The sequence below is a fragment of the Mytilus californianus genome, unplaced genomic scaffold (genome assembly GCF_021869535.1).
Source record: "Mytilus californianus isolate M0D057914Y unplaced genomic scaffold, xbMytCali1.0.p SCAF_3, whole genome shotgun sequence".
Taxonomy (NCBI): domain Eukaryota; kingdom Metazoa; phylum Mollusca; class Bivalvia; order Mytilida; family Mytilidae; genus Mytilus; species Mytilus californianus.
Window position 1 is genome coordinate 88,532,924 of NW_026262679.1, and position 21,550 is coordinate 88,554,473.

The window sequence follows — 21,550 nt, forward strand, 5'->3', positions numbered from 1 at the left end:
GACCATGCAATTTTAAATAACTGTTACAAAAAACCGATTACAAACCCAAAGAGCATTGCTGATACATTCAATAATTATTTTACAAATATTACTGAAAATATTAATCTTACTTTAAACTCAAGCTCCAGTTATTCTGAAAAACTTGATAATTATATTTCATGTCGTATATCAAAAAATGCCTTTTTTACGATACCACAAATAACCAATGAATTTGTACTCCATTAGTTAATCACACTTGACGAGTCAAAAGCAAGAGGTCTTGATAATATCAGTGCAAAGTTTTTTAAAATGTCATCACACCTTATTTCAGTTCCATTATGTCACATTTTTAATTTATGCATCAGAAAATCAGTATACCCATCGTTATTCAAACTGGCTAAAGTTATACCAGTTTGTAAGAATAAAGGTTCGATAATGATGTATTTAACTACAGACCTATTGTAATTTTACCATTAATATCTTAAATCCTTGAGCGACACGTAAAAACTCATTTGATGAATTTTCTAAACAAGTAGAGTGTGCAAAAAAAAATGCCTATAATTTGCCTTCTTGAATACAATGAACATTCCTTTATTTTAATAGTGTTGCCACCTTCTCCCCTTTTCGTTAGAATTATTTTTTTTTATCTTTTATCTAACTAACTAAATATTATGTTTTAATGAACAAATGTTACAATATTCATCAAAATTGAAATGTGTGCATAATAACTGCCTGAAAAATGGTAATTTTTCTAACTCAAAAAGTGCAATTTTGAGTCGAATCCAATGGGACCTGTAACCATGGCAACGGGAACATAAACACTTGTTTTGTCAATATATTTCTTATATGTTTGTCGATAGCTACCAACAAACAAAATTTCAAAAAATTCTCAGACTATGTGTGCCGCACAGAGAATTGCTATTAATGTTTTCAGTATCAATTTATGTATATTTTGAGGAAGCAAGTTATCCTTATTCGTATGCCGAAAGTTTTGCCACATTATGAATATTAACCAATATAATTCTTGCCCAAATTGCTCCACAGTAGTGCATATTTTGTTTAGATTTGTTGCAAACTATACATAGAAAAGGACACGGATAGGGTGCGACATAAAAATTACTTATCAACTGACTGAAATCATTTTTGAGCATATTTCAATACTTTGTAAATATAAACAAATGGAAACTCTCGAACATCGGGGTGGACGAATAAAGTTAACTTGAAGTCCCGACGTCATTGTTACAGTTAAGTTATCGCTTTTGTTCAGCCCAGTAAAATATCAAATTTAACAGTCTTGTGTGCTCATGAATATATATATATCATCCACAGTCATAAATCCTTGTATCTTAACAATTGCATATATTCAACACACCATTTTTTTCTGGGGAAGTGGGTAACCGACTATATCCTAACGTCACTCGGTATATTGTATTTTTTAGGTTTTTATTTCCCTTTTTATCCTTACAATATATCATATATTATCAACAAATAGTGATATTAAGCGCTTGAGCTATTTAAACATCTAATGTCATTTGTATACCCCACCCCACTCCCCAATAAGAATATTGACCTGGAAAGTAATACGTTTAACATTAATTCGTACAGTACCCGTGATGTAAAGTATCAAATACGGTTCTTTTTCTAAAATTTTTACTTTTTTTCATATTGCGCTGCAATTAAAAATTCACCTGCACCAATAATGCTTACTTAGCAAATATATGTGGCATGGTCAATAGAAATTAGTATTATATATTTAAAATGAAAAACGAGTCAACTTTTAAACATTGAGATATAAAGAAAATGGAACATTGGATCATTTGAAAGGGTTAAGTAATGCATACTTAAATTGAATGAGAAATTCTAACGTACATTTAATTCAGGTTGATTCATTTCAAAAGGCAGTTTTACATCGTGTACATGCATACAAAATGGAACATTAATTGAAACGTTAGTTCAGGTTTATCAAAATGAAGGAAAATATTAAAAGCGTTATAGTCATGCTACATTTAGGATAGGGCATGAAATGTCGAGACACGGTCTTTTGCGAGACGTATTGGACTAAAACTTATATATAAAAAAGTATCTGCTCAGTCAATGTGTAATTAAAACACATGTCTTACCAACAGACATAGAGCCGGAAGAAGTATGTGCTAAATAAACAATTGCACATGTCCAGTATTTCAATAAATAAATTCATTTTGTTACTTGACATGCATTTTTCGTGGATTTTCCTTCACCATACAAACACCTAAAACTAAAAGTGTTACAAGTCAGAATTCGATATGACATTTGCACAGTCTTACAAGTTATTTTTAGTTTTGTTTTTGCTTTTGAAGCAGTTTTCAGTCCATTTGTTTTTCTATAACACTGACACTGTCACAAATAGAAACTGGGTGTATCTTGTGACTGGGTAATGTGTTGGCCTGGAACCACACACACACAATAAACAATACGACTAGTCTGTACCGCCTCTGACTCTGGGACTAACTCTTGCAACAAAAGACGACTCTGGTTAGAGCGATGTATAATTTAATAAGTTCAGCATGGAATACAATTGTACAGAGTTGGAACTGATCAGTGTAATACTAAATCCAATCTGCCACACCGTAATAATAAAACAGTTTATATAACAAACCAAAAATTACTTGAATAGACTTGACAAATATTTCTCTAAATGAGTGACAAATTCAATTACTAGTACGGGATTACAGAAAAATAGCACATATACATGTAATAGATAATAATTAACAATTATAGAACATACAGATTTATTTGTGGACTTAAACATATACGAATAATAGATCAATTGAAGTAAAATGTCGCTAATTGAAAAACAAATTAAAACATGAAATTAGATTAGCTTAATCTTCTAAACTTGACTTAAACTTTTAACAATAAATATAACAAAATCCCTTAGTGAAATATTACAAATATAACAAAAACAGTGATTTTACAAAATCTTTTACAAAATGTCCGAAAAGTCTCAAAATCTAATTTTGTCCATTTTTCCACTGTGACAACATGCCTCTTCTCCCTCGGCTGAAGCACGACCCCGTGCTTCGAATAAGTTTACCGAAAATATCCAAATTGTGGTTGAAAGTTTCTGTTTTGGTTCTGGTATACGGTCCTTTGATTAAGCGTTGATCGCAACTGTTATTTTTCGCTCTCGGATGCTTTTAATTTTACAATCAATTCTCCAATTTGCTTGTAGTACTCGTCCACTTTGAAACTGTAAAATGGAATTTTCATTAAAGAACTGTCTCTTTTCTGTAGCCATTTCTTCGTATTTTTGTTGGATGTCGAAAATAAAATCAAAATGCTCTTCTTGTTTATGATTATATGCTAAAATTATATATTTTATACAATCAAAATGGGGACGTACCCCCTCTACTCCCCTCCCCTCAATCCGCCACTGTAGTGTTTATTATCCAAAATTACCAGAAACCCCCTGATTCACTAATCGCCAGCAAGAATGATAATAAAAGAATCAAAAGCTTAAGTGTGTGTGTATTGTAACAAGTGTACATAATCGGATAATCATCGATGGGTGGAGATACCTGGTCATCGATGGGTGGAGATACCTGGTCATCGATGGGACGAGATACCTGGTCATCGATGTTGACAAGTTCTTGGACTAAAATTGGAACTTTATAGCTGCAACATTAGCGACATGGGAACTTTTAAAATCTCTGTTTCGTATGTCTATATAAGTGAGAGTATTAACACACTATGTGCTTGACATCCTAGTGACATTTATTTCTTTTTCGTTTTTACCAAGGTTTGCTACATCCTCATTGTGATATATATTTAATGACAGCCTCGTGATATCTAAAAATATCTTTTACTAAGCTTAATTTATATATATAGATTCTACCACTGCATCGAGTGTGATACGATATTTATCCACTCGAGACAGTTAAATATTTAAAATTTAACTGTCGAGAGTGGATAAATATCGTATTACACGAGATTTGGTGGTGGAATCTGTTTCTCTAATGATTTTCAAACAATACGCAGGCAAATTTATTCCGTCTTTTCGAATGATCTGCAAAAAGATGTGTTCTTTCTATGTGACGTCATCAGGCATGGTCGCCTTTTTTCATGCCGTCACAATTGGAAATTCAGAGGAAAGCAAGAAAATTCGACGTCATAATCGGATTTTAACCAATGAATAACTGAGATCAAATGAACCACACGTTGATTAAATTTTTTATACAATGGGTGCAGAAAGGGATAACAAAAAGGCTACAAAGTGCACATTTTTTAGGTTATTTCGAATAGACATAAAAAATATTACTGTCTATTCGAAATAACCTCAAAAATGTGGTGCACACTGAATGACCTGCTACAAAGTGCACATTTTTTAGGTTATTTCGAATAGACAGTAAACGTATTACAATCATTCCTTAAAATTAAACATACTTAACATTGAAGACAATTTTGAAATAATATTGCACATTTTTCATGTTTCATAGAATTCTCCATTCTAGAACAAATTTATTTGTATGTGAAATAGCTTATTTCGATAGAAATATTGTTTCTGCTAAGAATTTCCTGATTAATATTATTTGTTTTGATAAATACTCAGCGTTTGCCAAATTTATCAAAAGTTTTACTTTTATAGCTATCTTTAGGAATGAACAGTTTGGTCATGTGTTCAGAAACATGTCATGATTATATTGTTCTGAGATTCCTATAACACATGTTATGTGTTCTAGTTATCTCAGTGTTGTTAGAAATTAAATAACACACATGAAACTGTGGTACTTTGAAGTGTTATTAAATATTGAAACTTCACAATGCCAATGTCAATGGCCCTGAAATTATTAATTTAAATGAACTTGGTCCCACGTGTTACATGGTTTTAAAAAGCCTTAATCTATGTTATAATTTAAAGTTTTATCATCAGTATAAAAATATGCGTAATAAACAAAAGGTAGGCACGGAAAGACAAGTAATGAACATTTTTTGTAGGTTGGGTGATGTTTACAATTGTAATCTTTGTACAACCAACACTGTGTATCATCGCCACCGGAAATTGGGTACTAACGAAGCGGAGAGAAATGGAAAAAAAAGTAAACAAGGTAAGAATTCATTCAATTTAAAGCATTTCTACTGATTTGACGAGGGTATCGCTTAAGAAATGATTTTCTGATATATAATTCTTTAAATTATTAGGCCGATAAGTACAAAATTAAGACAAGATTTTGTGTTATACTCAAGAACTTGCCACTTAGTACCTGAAAATTTCGAGGTCGATCGTCCTCTGTCGCCCCATTGGCAAGATATTCAACTGTTTTTCATTATTTTTCCAGACACTTTTTTAGATTATTATAGTGTGGCATCATATTTACTGAAATTTGTTGTCAAAATGATGGTTTTTAAAGAATATAGACCATAAAAAATAAAGTCTAGGGTACGGCAACTTGCTCATGTTGACAAATTTACTGTATGGCAACTTGTTTTCAACTGTATGGCAACTTGCTAATTTCAAAATATTTATTTGTCGTCTTTTTAAAGAAAATAAAGTATTAGGTTCAAATATCTAATTATGCATTTGATAAAAATACAATTCGCTTGACACCATTTAAGATGTATACACAATATAAGGCTTGAACATAGTCCTATTACATCTTTTACATACCTGATGTATACAATATGGATACGGCACATACAAAAGCTGGCAAATGTTATTACTTTCGGAAAGGCATGTCACTGATTTACTGACCTGTTGTTATGCCCCTGACGTAGCGTTAAATGTTACACATGTCCGTCCGACCCGTCTCTCCCGTCCGTCCAGAAAGTCCCAATAATTGGTTTCTGTTCTCTAACTTTAGTATGCCTTAACCAAATTTTTTAAAACTTACACGAAATGCTTATCACCACAAAACACAGATCAAGTTATAAATTGGGTAGCGTCACTGTTACCGTTCTTGAGTTATGCCCTTTTATAAATGAAAAAAAGCTAAAGCTGTCGTTTCTGTTCTCAAACTTTAGATTGCCTCAACCAAATATTTAAACCATACAACATTAGTCAGCATTTGCATATAAGTGATGAACATTTCGGGGATGGGTTGTGGGTGGAGGGAAGGAAGGAGGTAAGGGCAGGAGAATTTTTCCGCATTGAATATTTAGAACCATTTAGTGAATGAATTCTCTTTCAACTTTCAGATAAAATGAAATATAAATGAATTATCATTCTCTGCAAAAAAAATGTTGTATTGCTACACCACGGCACCATGTTAAGGGAGGTTTGAGTGCTCACAAACATGTTTAACACCGCCTCAATATATATGTGTCTGTCCCTGGTCAGGAACATGTAATATAGCGGCTGTCGTAAGTTGCTGCCTGACATATTTGTTTATGATTTTGTCATAAATCAGGCAATTTTGATACGGTATGGGTTTTGTACATTGTGAAGCGTATAGTAACCAATAGTTGGTCAAATCTATTTCATTTGGACTTTGTTTGAAAGTCCTCTCAGTGAAAACCATTCCACGTCTCCTTTTTCAATTAATGTTATTGTCTTATTTGTAAAAGGCAGATACAGCCAATATATTAGAATAAAGAACATTAATTTTCTAAATAAAAAAAACTTCATCTCTATATAGTAAGAAATGAACAAGCTCGGTGGCTAACACTGTTTGAATTTAAAAAAAAATATTAACCTTAGATTAATCATTTTTGGAAAGAATGAAAGAAGAATCCGATACAAGGGATACAAATCCGGCTGTGGCTACGGCATAAACTATTTATATAAACTTTCTACTTGAGAATAAAGATGACCTTGTATGAAGTTTTTTTGGTTGTCATCTTAATATAATATACTTATTAATACAATTCACAAAAGCTAGCATCTTCGACTTGTAAGTTTAAAGAATTATAATGAAATAACATCTGATATGGACAGGTTGAAATATTTTTGAATCCTGATGGTGCATACTCATAAATTCTTTTGGAATAATCCACGTAAATTTAAATGTTGATTTGATAGCGTTTATTTATTTGTTTGCCCTCGTAAACAGTTTTGTTAAAATACCGAAATCGGTAAATTCTTATCGTGAACGAATAAGTCGGGTACACCTTTTTACATTCAGGCGTGCTTAAGTTGCACTTTTTTTAGCATCTATCTAAAGATTAGATTATTTACACACACACAAAAATAGGGCTTACTGTTGATTTTGAAACTATGAATTCACATTTATATTCAACCAAACAGATAGGCCGAGATCCATACCTTTATAAGTTTCAAAACAGAGAAGGTGTGTTTGGAAACAAATAATCACGTACTGCTATATCTTTTAAGGCAAATGCAAGTCTTACTTGTATTAATTATATAATTTTAATTGGCACAATATCACATTAAAATTTACTGAGAAATATTATACATAGTAATCATGAAAATGTACTACTGTAACAATGAAAATTCGGACAAATACACTCCTTTTCACTACCCCTCCATCTACTCATTTAAGTTTAGGCCAAACAGCCTTAGCAACAGTCTTTTATTATTTTTTCCCTGTAAATAAAAAGATTGATTGAATTTACTTAAACTAAAAAAAAAAATACAATCTTATTTTCAATAAGAAACAAGAAAATTAATTCGAAACACAATTCATGATTTATTTCTCCTAATTTTCAATGAAAACAAAGTATTTTCTTCACTTTTCTTTTAACAAATTATTCATTTCAGAAATTTAAAAAATAAACAATAAACAATGTTGAAGACCGTACCTTGACCTATAATGGTTTTACTTTTATAAATTGTGACTTGGATGGAGAGTTGTCTCATTGGCACTCATACCACATCTTCCTATATCTATTTAACCCAGCACATTCTTTATGTGTCTGTCCAAAGTCACGAGCCTGTAGTTTGGTGGTTGTCGTTGGTTCATCTCTATCATATTTATTATTTTTCGTAAATTGTTTTGTTATGAGTTATGCCGTTAGTTTTCTTGTTGAATCCTTCCACAATTTTCATGTCGGGGCTTTTTATAGCCGACTATAAGGTACGATTTTTCGTTGTTGAAGGACAAACGATAGTATATAATTGCTAACATACACTTTATTTGACCCTGGTGGATAGTTATCTTATTTGCAATCATACAACATCTCCACTATTTATATTAAAAAAAAAACAAACAAAAAAACAGCACCAACAAAAGATGAATGGTCGTTTTTTTTATTGAACTTACAAAATTTCACCCTGACAACAAATAAGACAACAGTCGTTAGTATTATAACGATATATGAATGTATTTAGGATAATATGGTTGAAAAACCTTTTTGTCTTTAAAAACACAAAGTCAAATAGAGGTACGCAACCACGACTTCTGAACGAAATTAACGGCATATATTTTGTAATATTTGATAAGTAGTTTATTTTGTATATTTGTAAGCCGGTAAAGCTTTGATACAGCCAAAATATCGTCACTTGATATTATCTAAACAGTGATTTATTTCATCTTTAAATTACAATATATTGCAAGACGCCGTACAGACAAAAGTTGTTATTTTGCAATTCGCCGTACAACGTCCTGCAATTCGCCGTACAATAAACAAACAATGTTTTGGACCATATTCTTTAAAAACATCTTTATGACAACAGATTTCAGTCTTTATGATGTCACACTATCATAATCTAAAAACGTGTCTGGAAAAATAATGAAAAACAGTTGAATATCTTGCCAATGGGGCGACAGAGGACAATCGACCTCGAAATTTTCAGGTACTAAGTGGCAAGCTTTGGAGTATAACACAAAATATTGTCTTAATTTTGTACTTATCAGCCTAATAATTTAAAGAATTATATATCAGAAAATCATTTCTTAAGCGGTACCCTCGTCAAATCAGTAGAAATGCTTTAAATTGAATGAATTCTTACCTTGTTTACTTTTTTTTTCCATTTCTCTCCGCTTCGTTAGTACCCAATTTCCGGTGGCGATGATACACAGTGACCAATAAACTACGAAAAACGTGTTTAACGGTCTTCAAAGGTCTTTAAGGTAGATTAACTTTAAACCGCCATCTTGGATTGTAAAATAGCAGCACACAATCGGTCTAGATCTTTGCTTAAATCTGCAAATATTTAGACAGATTGGCAATTAATGTGAGACTGTTCGTTTAAATAAAAGAAAAAAATAGCGATTTATTGCATTATTTAGACTATTCTAACAACTAAATATTTGCTTTTGTTCGATTAAATTTTTCAACTTGGCTATATAAGGGGAGATAGTAAAAAATGTACACTGGAATGACAGTGAAATATTTTAGCAAATAAAAAACAAGTTCGATGACACCATTTTTATTTTTATTTTCTTAAAGCATATTATAAAATCTATCTTCTCATATGTCTATTTCAAAATTATATCTCATAGATTTCTTTTTATTCACAAAAAAGTGTTTTTTCATTAATAATCTATGCAAAAATGGGCAATTTTGGACGATTTGTAGATTGAAAAATAGCACAGTGACCCATACTTTTGATTATATATTTTAAAAAAGCATGGCAAAATCTCCATTTTGGCAAAGTATAAGAAAATTTTATCTGATGAAATATATAGTGATGATCCACTTTATTAAAAAACCTTATCATTAAGTCGTTTTGATAAGCAATTTAAACAAATGATTGTAAATATTTATCACAGGAAATTCAAACAGCAAAAGACGTAAAACTGCACATTTTTGTCTAACCACTGTACTTTTATAATACGGTCACATTTTTACAATTTATATTTGCAACACACCAAAACACCATAATTAGCTATGGGATTAATCTGGACATTAAGATATTGTTTATTGAGCACAACGTGACTTCAAATGTGTTGACTTAAGGACCTATCCAGGCAATTATGACTTGATCGATTGCCCTTAATATTAGTACAATGTTGTAAATCTCGTAAAAGTTCATTGTTTCAAGTGGACAATTTTAAGAGTATTGTAAAGGTCAAAAAAATTATGGTTGAATAATTACGGACATGTACATAATTTAATTACAGTACTGGATAATAAAATTATATGCGACAACATCCTTCAACTACGCGTTGTTCTGGTCATCGAGCGAAGCTAATCAAATTCATTAATTGTAATAATTTGAATTAATTTACTGACATTTACAGGTCTCGTATATAAAATGGCGATCTGTCTATCAAGGATGGTTAGTTAATCCACAAAAATGTGTCGAGATATTTACCAATGTGGGATTCATTTTTAGGAAATTACTGCTTGATTTAATCTTATTTCTTTACACAATTCATCGTTTCCATATTAATTATGATGGAGTAACGGCGACTGTTTCGCTGTTTGTTGACATTGGTCTTCAGAAGACTTGGCTCTTCTTTACAGAATCTAATTACAGATCGGTAATCATTGAAAATCATAATTGATTTGTGGATAATATTCTTGGAAGTTCGACGTTAAAATTAATACACCCCAGAGTGTTGTGGCCGATATTCATTGAAGGTAGAGGAAATTAATTACTTTGAGGTATCTTTGTAATTTATCGAAAGCAAACAAATCATCAACCTGCTATTATACCTACGATAGTGTACTTATGTCCAATAACTAACGGGAGCAATGTATGATAAACCCTGTCAATAGTTTAGATGGAAAGTTAAAAATCAAAATGGGAAAAGAATTTGTTGAAAATACTAGTGTGTTTACTTTTCTGTCGGAATTTGACCAAGTCTGGCCTGGTAAGTCCTTTATAATAAAGTTTGACAAAATGAGTATAGAAATACTTTAACTTATATATAGCTTTGAGGGCAACAATCTGCTCTTTTACCCTTTCAGCTACAATGTATGCGGCATTTGATTTATAATCCAAAGGCCTGGTTTTCGAAAGTATCTTATGACTAAGACATGTCTTACGATGGTCTTGGGACATTTCATAGTCGTAAGATATGTTTTCGAAAGTGTCCCAAGTTACGATATGTCATAACTTTTATCGTAAACTTAAGACACCTTAAATTTTAATATCCTGCGACGTAAAATTCTGACTCCTTTTCTTACTCATGATTATGTATAATGAATATGACTTATTTTTTCCTTATATGGTAGTTTATTAACGTATTTGCACGGACATTTCGTTAAGCGGGTACTCGATGTACCAAATCTTAAAAGTATTCACAATTAAATAGCACTTCATGTATAATAATACATAAGCATGAAGTTCTAAAATTTTATTATATATATATACAAACTAAATTTGAACAAATTATCAACTCAGATTTTAATTCCTTTTTATATATAATTTCATGTTCAGTATAATGAAAACATAAAATATTTGAAAATAATAAGAATGGCAATAATCATTATTTTCATATACTTATTTTTATAGTTTTTTTTCATCATTAACTAAAATAAAATGAAATATGTTCACTTATGACAGTCATAAGAGTTACATAGGTATGCCTATCTTAGGATAGCTTTGATTTACACATGACATATCATATGATAATCATAAGATGGTCATAAAATTTGTCCTAAGATATATCTTATGACATATCTTAGGATACTTTCGAAAACCCGGATCCTGAATGCTGTTTTATTGTCTTTTAAATTCTTGATTTTTGTTTTGACAGTTTTTCTTTGTTAATACAAGGGGTAACAATGTTACCTGCTGAGCCAGCGTTAGAGTTTTAACTGTTTGAAAAGAGGCCTTTTTAAATTTCATATCAAATAGTGTATGAATTCGGTAGACACACTGCAATAATTGCTTATTGTTTTTGTACCACAATATAAAATGGTTTTCTTTATTATAAATTGCAATGCATTTTTAATTCTAGAATTGTTATATAAACGAAAAACTAGAGTTAACGATTTTTGTTCACACAAAACGTGTTTCTGGAGTAAACATCATCAAGTAAATCGAGACCAAAAGTTCGCATGGATGGACTGTTTAACGTCCAGTGGCAAATTAAATGCATATTCAGGCCAAGAACATGTTAGTGCGATATGAATATGAACCCTGCATTTTTAACGTGCTAGTTCACAAGGTAACAATACACAGGAAGACATGTAACCTTACCACCTTACCCAGTTTCACGGTTCATTGTACATTGTAATTCAGCAATATGCCTTCAATTCCTTTGGGTAACACATGGGCATTTTAAATAAATAACTACTGAGGTGAATTTAAAAAGGTAGACTATCAACTATACACTTATATAACGAACAAGAATGAGTTGACTTGCAACAAATATGATTGTGGTCTTTAATAAAGGTTGATGACCCCTTCTGACGTTCTGTAGGCCTGTGTAGTAAGAAAAGTAAGAAAAGTGCAATAATATCAAAAAAGCAAAAATGCTGAATATAAGAGATGTGCAATTTTCAACATATACCAAAGGGAAAAAATGAAAACAACACGTTAATAATTTCATGCATCCGAGGCGTTTTTAAGGACTTACCTTCACCAGGAACGCTCAAAGTCGAATATTTGATATCCAGGAATGTATAAGAACCGAAACAGTTGAGGAGCTTTATGACCAAAAGGACCTAAAAATAGCGAAATCAATCTAAGGACAACTTTGCCTGAGAGAGTCCTTATAGTTTCTTTATAATTTCAAAATTTATAAACGGACAATTTTAGAAAAGTTTGTTATAAATCATGTCAGTACCGAAGTACTGACTACTGAGCTGATGATACACTCCGGGACTGATAGTCCACCGGCAGAAATATCGACCCAGTGCTGAAAAAATATGAAAACAACACGTGGAAACGTCGTTCACATGAATTAAATTTATTGTTTCATTACATTTAATAAAAAATGTGGATTTTGTGGCTCCTCAAGCCAAGGTTCTTACAGAAAATCCCCAGACTTTATTACATATATTTTCGTTAAAACATTCGAAAAATAGATTACTCACTTGTTTATTCAAGTTGTGCTAGCCTTTTTTGTTTACAAAAAGCCATAAACAACCTTTACAATCCAAAAAACCTCGTGCTGAGTCACAAAAGTCGAGCGCACCCTAGAAGGTGTACTTTTACACGGTCCACATTTGTACTTGTTTTATCTTATATCTTTATTTAAAAACTTGTTTTAGGGAAATTATTGGAAGCACTGCATGCAGTTATCCACTAACTATTTTAAAGTACATAATTGTCAAATATAAGAGTACAACGGAAAAGCCTGTGGATTTAAAAAAAATCCATATTTTTAGCAGTGAAACAACAAAAGGGTACTTTATCTTAAAAGTTCTGAGCGTTTTGAATACAGGAAATAATGCATTTTGAGTTATTTATATCTTCATCTATTGATACTGTATTATCTTAATTACAACTTGATAAAGATATAATGGGTAATGACCAACAATCAAACAGAAATTATGGTGGAAAACTGTTCAAATTTCTTATCTGTAGGAGATGGCAGGAGATGGCCATTATAATATAAAGAGCATTTTTATCAATACAAATTAATAAAAATTAAGCTATCTCAAAGAAAGCACGATACAGCTTATGTTTTAGCTATTCAATTCAGAAAAATACTTAAACCTGATCCTGAAAAAAAACAAAAATGACCACAAGAATTACGCTTATAATTAACGTTTAATCGTCAATTTTAACATGCATGTATGAACTTGTGTGTGCGTGTTTCCAAATATTTTTGATAATCTTTTTATTTAATTTCGTTACTTTTAAATTACACTTTCCAATTGTACGCAGATAGTTGTCATTTAATTTCTTTTCGATCCACTTTCGTCATATCGTTATGATTTTGCCATTTAGTTAGAAAAACAATTGAACTGAATGCATTTACTATGATTATCATGCACCTAGTATGATCTACACAACCCTGTGCATCAGATCTACCAAGTAAATTATGTTTATTCTTGCATGTAATATTAGTGACCATCAGATGTATTTATTTTTGTTTTGAGGAGCATATTGGCAGACATGTTTTCATATTTCGTATTGTCCAGAGATTTAAAGTGTTCGTTATTCGTAAAAAGCCGTATACCTACCGAGCCCTTTGAATTTGTCCTGATATTTGCCAAGTTTTTTCCTAGTTTGTTCGGTACCCTTGAATTTACCCGGATACCTGCCCCGTTCCTTCAAATTTGTCTGGATACTTGCCTCGTTCCTTTCTTGTTTGTCCGGATACCTGTCCCTTTCCTTTAAATTTGTCCGGATAGCTGCCTCGTTCCTTTCATGTCCGGATAGCCGCCCTGTCTTTTCATTGTTTGTCAGCGTTAGAGTTTTAACTGTTTGAAAAGAGGCCTTTTTAAATTTCATATCAAATAGTGTATGAATTCGGTAGACACACTGCAATATTTGCATATTGTTTTTGTACCACAATATAAAATGGTTTTCTTTATTATAAATTACAATGCATTTTTAATTCTAGAATTGTTATATAAACGAAATACTAGAGTTAACGATTTTTGTTCACACAAAACGTGTTTCTGGAGTAAACCACATCAAGTAAATCGAGACCAAAAGTTCGCATGGATGGATGGATGACTGTTTAACGTCCAGTGGCAAATTAAATGCATATTCAGGCCAAGAACATGTTAGTGCGATATGAATATGAACCCTGCATTTTTAACGTGCTAGTTCACAAGGTAACAATACACAGGAAGACATGTAACCTTACCACCTTACCCGTTTCACGGTTCATTGTACATTGTAATTCAGCAATATGCCTTCTGCCTTCAATTCCTTTGGGTAACACATGGGCATTTTAGATAAATAACAACTGAGGTGAATTTAAAAAGGTAGACACTGTCAACTAGACACTTATATAACGAACAAGAATGTAGTTGACTTGAAACAAATATAAATGTGGTCTTTAATAAAGGTTGATGACCCCTTCTGTAGGCCTGTGTAGTACGAAAAGTGCAATTTAATGTAAAAAAAAAAGCAAAAATATTGAATATAAGAGATGTGCAATTTTGAACATATACCAAGGGGAAAAAATTAAAACAACACGTTAATAATTTCATGCGTCCGAAGCGCTTTTCTGGATTTACCTTCACCAGGAACGCTCAAAGCCAAGTATTTGATATCCAAGAATGTATAAGAACCGAAACAGTTGAGGAGCATTATGACCAAAAGGACCTAAAAATAGCCAAATCAATCTAAGGACAACTTTGCCTGAGAGAGTCCTTAGTTTCTTTATAATTTCAAAATTTATAAACGGACAATTTTAGAAAAGTTTGTTATAAATCATGTCAGTACCGAAGTACTGACTACTGAGCTGATGATACACTCCGGGACTGATAGTCCACCGGCAGAAGTATCGACCCAGTGCTGAAAAATGAAAACAACACGTGGAAACGTCGTTCACAGGAATTCAATTTATTGTTTCATTGCATTTAATAAAAAATGTGGATTTTGTGGCTCCTCAAGCCAAGATTCTTACAGAAAATCCCCAGACTTTATTACATATACTTTTTGTTTATAACATTCGAAAAATAGATTACTCACTTGTTTGTTCGTGTTGTGCTAGCCTTTGTTGTTTACAAAAAGCCATAAACAACATTTACAATCCAAAAATCCTCGTGCTGAGTCACAAAAGTCGAGCGCACCCTAGAAGGTGTACTTGTAAAGGTCCACATTTGTACTTATTTTAGCTTATATCTTTATTTAAAAACTTTTTTTAGGGAAATTATTGGAAACACTGCATGTAGTTATCCACTAACTATTTTAAAGTACATAATTGTCAAATATAAGAGTACAACGGAAAAACCTGTGGATTTAAAAAAAAAATCATATTTTTAGCAGTGAAACAACAAAAGGGTACTTTATCTTTAAAGTTCTGAGCGTTTTGAATACAGGAAATAATGCATTTTGAGTTATTTATACTTTTATATCTTCATCTATTGATACTGTATTATCTTAATTACAACTTGATAAAGATATAATAGGTAATGACCAACAATCAAACAGAAATTATGATGGAAAACTGTTCAAATTTCTTATCTGTAGGAGATGGCAGGAGATGGCCATTATAATATAAAGAGCGTTTTTATCAATACAAATTAACATAAAATTAAGCTATCTCAAAGAAAGCACGATACTGCTTATGCTTTAGCTATTCAATTCAGAAAAATACCAAAACCTGACCCTGAAAACAACAAAAAGGATCACAAGAATTACGCTTATCATTAACGTTTAATCGTGAATTTTAGCATGTATGAACTTGAGTGCGTGTTTCCAAATATTTTTGATAATCTTTTTATTTAATTTCGTTACTTTCAAATTACACGTTCCAATTGTACGCAGATAGTTGTCATTTAATTTCTTTTCGATCCACTTTCGTCATATCGTTATGATTTTGCCATTTAGTTAGAAAAACAATTGAACTGAATGCATTTACATTAACATGTATATATCTTGTATGATCTACACAACCCTGTGCATCATTGATCTACCAGATATCTTATGTTTATTCTGGCATGTAATATCAGTGACCATCAGATGTATTTATTTTTGTTTTGAGGAGCATATTGGCAGACATGTTTTCATATTTCGTATTGTCCAGAGATTTAAAGTGTTCGTTATTCGTAAAAAGCCGTATACCTACCGAGTCCTTTGAATTTGTCCTGATATTTGCCAAGTTTTTTCCTAGTTTGTTCGGTACCCTTGAATTTACCCGGATACCTGCCCAGTTCCTTCAAATTTGTCTGGATACTTGCCTTGTTCCTTTCTTGTTTGTCCGAATACCTGCCCCTTTCCTTTAAATTTGTCCGAATAGCTGCCTCGTTCCTTTCATGTGCGGATAGCCGCCCTGTCTTTTCATTGTTTGTCCGGGTACCTGTCAGAATACGTACCCGTTCCATTGATTTGACTGGATACCTGCCCTGTTCCTTCAAATTTGTCCTGATACCTGTCCCCTTCCTAGAAAATTGTCAGGATACCTGTCTGTTCCTTCCTTGTTTTCAGGATACATGCCTCTTTCTTTTGAATGTGTCTTGTTTGTTATTTGTCTTCTGAATTCCGATGATTGACTTTCCCTTTTAATTATTTGGTTATAGGAGTAAATTCGGTCAGTGACGTAGCGGGCGTGCGACCACCACCTTTAAACAAGAAAAGCATACGATGTATGCATATTTTTTTTTACATTATTCAAAGTTCATGGTCACGAAGCCAGTTACCAAAATATTTCTTTTTGTCGTTTACAATTATTGTCTATCACGAATAAAATATACAGAAACCAGTTCCCTCATTGTAAACATTTCGGCACATCATTAGCTCAGCATTTAACAACATCAAACGAATATATATTATCTTCGTCTGAGTTATTGCTTTTATCTGCTACTGTACTATTAACATTGTATTGGTTAACATTTTTCTGTTTAATTTGTTTACAATTTTGAACTTTTCAACAGTACTTTTGATGATACATGATTGATTAACATAATTGCGACTAATGATACCTGATACTTAAGAACCCTTTAACTTTACGTATAATTTTACACCTTTACACTGTAACATTTTTCATATTCGGATTGTGTTATATCTTACAAAGTCTATCCAAATTAGTTTTGCAAAAAATTCCACTCAAGCCGGTGCTAGGGGCCGTCTTAAACTTGCAGTGAGGTCAGTTTTTTTGCTCCGTGTTAAAGGCCTCACTGTGACTTTGAGATGAAGAACAGCAATAAAAGCGCTGTTCCTTTGCTTTCTGTGTGCTTTCTACTGTGCATGTACTGATTTTGTGTCATGGATGGATACCCCCATATCCTTTGTTTTTCTATTATATCGATATTAATACCTAAAATGACAGACTTTAAAACTGTCTTCCAAGAAACAAGGCTTATGGGTAGTCGATACGCGCGTTTCGTCTACGTAAGACTCATCGGGAGTGCTCGCAACTAAACAGTTGGATGTCCAAATGAGCCATTTAATTCAAAATATTCCCAAAAGTTGGGCCAAATGCGACTTTGGCCATCTATGCACGGGAGTATATAAAAACCCATGCGTTTCGAATAATCCAACATTTTAAAGACAGTAAATTCACAGAAAATGAACGTATCAAACACCAGTGTGTCTAGACTACTAGAAAAAAGATCACCCAGACCCAGTGGTTGTAAAATCTCAAGAAGGGTACCAGTCTTATTCATTTGGTACAACAAACGAATATGTCGTCTCCACAAGACTTGTGCATCAGTGGCGCTTGCATTAAATACAGAGTGTCTATATGGCATTTTGTTTTCTTTGTTGAAATAGTTATTTTTGTTATAGTGATGAAGATTACAACACAACGTTGACTGCTGTACCCCAATTTTTGATATTTTTGCCTATTATAATATATGTCTGTTTGTTTTGCTCACACATTGTTGTCAATATAATGGAATTCTATGCGACTGTCATACAAGTGAGAGGTTTAGCTAGTTATAAAACCAGGTTTAATCCACCATTTTCTACATAAGTAAATGCCTGTACAAAGTCAGGAATATGACAGTTGTTTTCCATTCGTTTGGTGTGTTTGAGCTTTTGATTTTGCCATTTGATAAAGGACTTTCCGTTTTGAATTTTCCTTGGAGTTCGGTATTTTTTGTTATTTTACTTTTTTCTCTCTCTCTCTTTTACAGGACAAATAGTAATAGAAGTTATTATACTTGTTATAATAATGATAACAGCATTCACAGGGAATATTATGGTAAGTATATATATATATATATATATACTGAATAAAATAACGGCAACATGAAATTTTCTTCTTTAACAAGTTCGATAATGCCGTAATGTCTTATTTTTACGACGGACTTTGTAACAATTGCAAAATTAATGTAAAAACTTATGAATATCGCATTTTTTCAACTCCCCGTGTTATTGTCCTCCTTTTGTTGTTTGTTATCTCTTGGTTCAGAGTTCTCTTTATACAAGCAGAAATGAGCATCGATTGCAGCCAAAAAAGTACGTTCTACTTTTTCAGCACTCTTGGTTGACTAGTAGGGTAAACCGCCCTTATAGTGTTGAATGACATGATTTATTAGGTATGAATAAAAGGAGACGGCGCCTTACCACAAACATATATAAACGACATCTAGAGGGCAGCAAACAGTCTTTAACAATATACAGATCTATATACATATAATATGTCGACAAGCTATAAATCATACATTTTTATAAATTGTATAAATTTACCAAAACTATAATAGGATCATTACCAGGCAAAACTAACGTAAATTTCCTTTCCCTTTCCTATGACCATTTTTGTTAAGCAACCACGCAACCCAATATGCATTTATACATCTTTGGTCGGTTAAATTGTTTGACTCGCATTGTTCTGGATGAAGGACCACCAGTAAAATGCATATCAAAAGTAGCCTTCACTTACAATTAGCACCAAAGCCATGCTCATAAAATGTTTTGTTATTCATGTACTCGATCGTTATTTCGTAATTTATATTTTCCAGGTAATTGTTGCAGTATACAGGCGTAAAAAAATGCGGAATGTCACGAACTTTTTCATTTCAAACTTGGCTATTGCTGACCTTCTGTTTGCATCTTGGATACCATTCATTGCCGCGACAAGAATTACACGTGACTGGATTTTTGGTAACGAGATTTGTAAGCTGGTAACCTTCATGCAGTTCTTGTCAGGAATTAGTTCCATCTTGACTATGATGGTGATCAGTATCGAGAGGTACACATGCGTAATGTATTCTCCTAATCGAAAGATGACCGGCAAGGTATCTCTGATTTGTATAGTACTTGTATGGATATTGTCCGCGTGTTTTCCAATACCAGTTGCTTTTGCTCAGTCAAAAATGTCAAAAACTATAAAAGGCGCCACTTACACTTTTTGTGGAATAGAATGGCCACATAATTTCCACACCGATGCATATTTGGCCTCTATGGGAGTTTTATTTTTCCTAATTCCTTTACTTGTTATAACTCTGAATTATTATAGAATTTATAGATTAGTTAAAATGTCATCAAGTGCTGCTTGTCAACATAGAAGTGAATCGTCATCTAGAAAACAAATAAGATTAGTGAAAATGTTTGCCGCCATTGTATGCGTATTCGTAATAATGTGGTTACCGTTCTTTGTTTTAAGTTTTCTTGCAGTAAATTATAACCAAATAACATCGAGTCAGTTTACGGTCACAATTATTATAGCTTTATTGAACACATGTCAAAATCCAATTATATACGGATATTTTAATTTAAAATTTAGAAAGGAATTCAAAGATATGTGTAAATGTTGCACTCAAGAAGTATGTACTAATGGCAGAAAGCTGACATATACTGTTCAAACTGGTATTACTATGTCAAACCAAGGAGCAAGCCAAACATAAATAACGCATATACTGTTCTAAATGGTAAAGACCAAACTATGTCAAAAACAAGGAACAAGCCAAAAATAAATGACAGATACGGTTCAAACTGGTATTGTTAGAACTTCTAGTATGTGAAAACCAAGGAACAAGCCAAACATAATTGACATTTAATGTTCAAATTGGTATTGAAAGAAATATGTCAAACCAAGGAACAAGCCAAACATAGTTGACATTATTGTTAAAACGTGTATTGATGGAACCGTATGTCAAACCAAGGAACAACTTAAAGCCAAACAAATGACAAATATATTTAAAACTGGTATTGGTATGATTATATTTTGTCAAACCAAAGAACAAGCCAAACATATATATATGACATATATTGTTAAAACTGGTAATGATATGACTATTTCAAACCAAGGAACAAACCAAACATAAATGCTTTAAAATCCCACGAATAGTACAATAGATCTGACAAACAGGCATTTACCGAATCTTTGATCGTCAAAAAACAGCTAAGAATACCAGACTTTACACTTACCAAAATCGTTAGTATTTAGAAGAATATATACTATCAAAACACGTTTATATAAACATCATAAAATAAAGCTATGAACGTAACCTATCTTCTAAAATATCGTAGACATAAAGTAATTATTTTCAACGGATTGGTATTTTTCTTATTTTGCTGTACGTTGGACAAATTGACTTTGGCTGTCATAACACACAAAATATTTTTATATACGAAATCAAATTTTTGGTTGAGGTATCATAAATAAAGAGGATATAAAGGTATTTATGAGGAGGCTTACATACGGAGGGTATAAATAAATATATACAGAGGTATTTGTGAGGTTGTATTGGTATCCTCGATATAGAAGTGTTTACTCCATTTATTCTTTTTCGATGGAAAAGGGGGTGGGGTATTTTAATAGCTTTTTGAGATTTTATTGTCATTGTAATTAGGTGTAATGATTAAGATTTGACGACAGATCGCATTCGTTTCATTGAATAGCTTTTGTATATGCCATTTTGGTAATAGTTTAAGTTTGTTGATTTTAGTCTTTGTGATGTATATCAGCCTTTGCTATATCAGTGAGGTGTGTTTGATATGTTGTTACTCTCTGTTATGACTTGCATTTTTATTTTGCCGCACGGAAATTAAGGGGGACTTGTGGCGTATACCAAGTGTCCAAAGACTGTTTACTCAAAAACTAATAAACATCCATATAAGTCAGCATAATAATATAACCTGCATAGAATGACCAGTTGTCGTAAGATTTCACAATTCATGGCTTGAAGTTTTGTTTTAACCATATCAAGTGAATCACCGCCATAAAAC

General features: G+C 32.3%; 1 protein-coding gene across 1 annotated transcript; it reads left to right on the top strand.

Annotated features, from left to right (window-relative positions):
- The first annotated feature begins 9,945 nt into the window (after positions 1–9,945).
- LOC127735333 (somatostatin receptor type 4-like) lies at positions 9,946–21,269 on the top strand. The gene is made up of 3 exons (XM_052245489.1): positions 9,946–10,673; positions 18,514–18,581; positions 19,342–21,269. Exons 1-3 carry the CDS (start codon positions 10,559–10,561, stop codon positions 20,224–20,226), a joined length of 1,068 nt encoding a protein of 355 aa, XP_052101449.1. The 5' UTR covers positions 9,946–10,558; the 3' UTR covers positions 20,227–21,269.
- Positions 21,270–21,550: the final 281 nt, after the last annotated feature.

Bases quoted from the DNA above. Each gene is read 5' to 3' on its own strand.
- LOC127735333 (XM_052245489.1), top strand. From the start codon at position 10,559: ATGATAAACCCTGTCAATAGTTTAGATGGAAAGTTAAAAATCAAAATG. The intron at 10,674-18,513 runs GTAAGTCCTTTA...TCTCTTTTACAG, and splicing joins ATTTGACCAAGTCTGGCCTG to GACAAATAGTAATAGAAGTT. The intron at 18,582-19,341 runs GTAAGTATATAT...TATATTTTCCAG, and splicing joins CATTCACAGGGAATATTATG to GTAATTGTTGCAGTATACAG.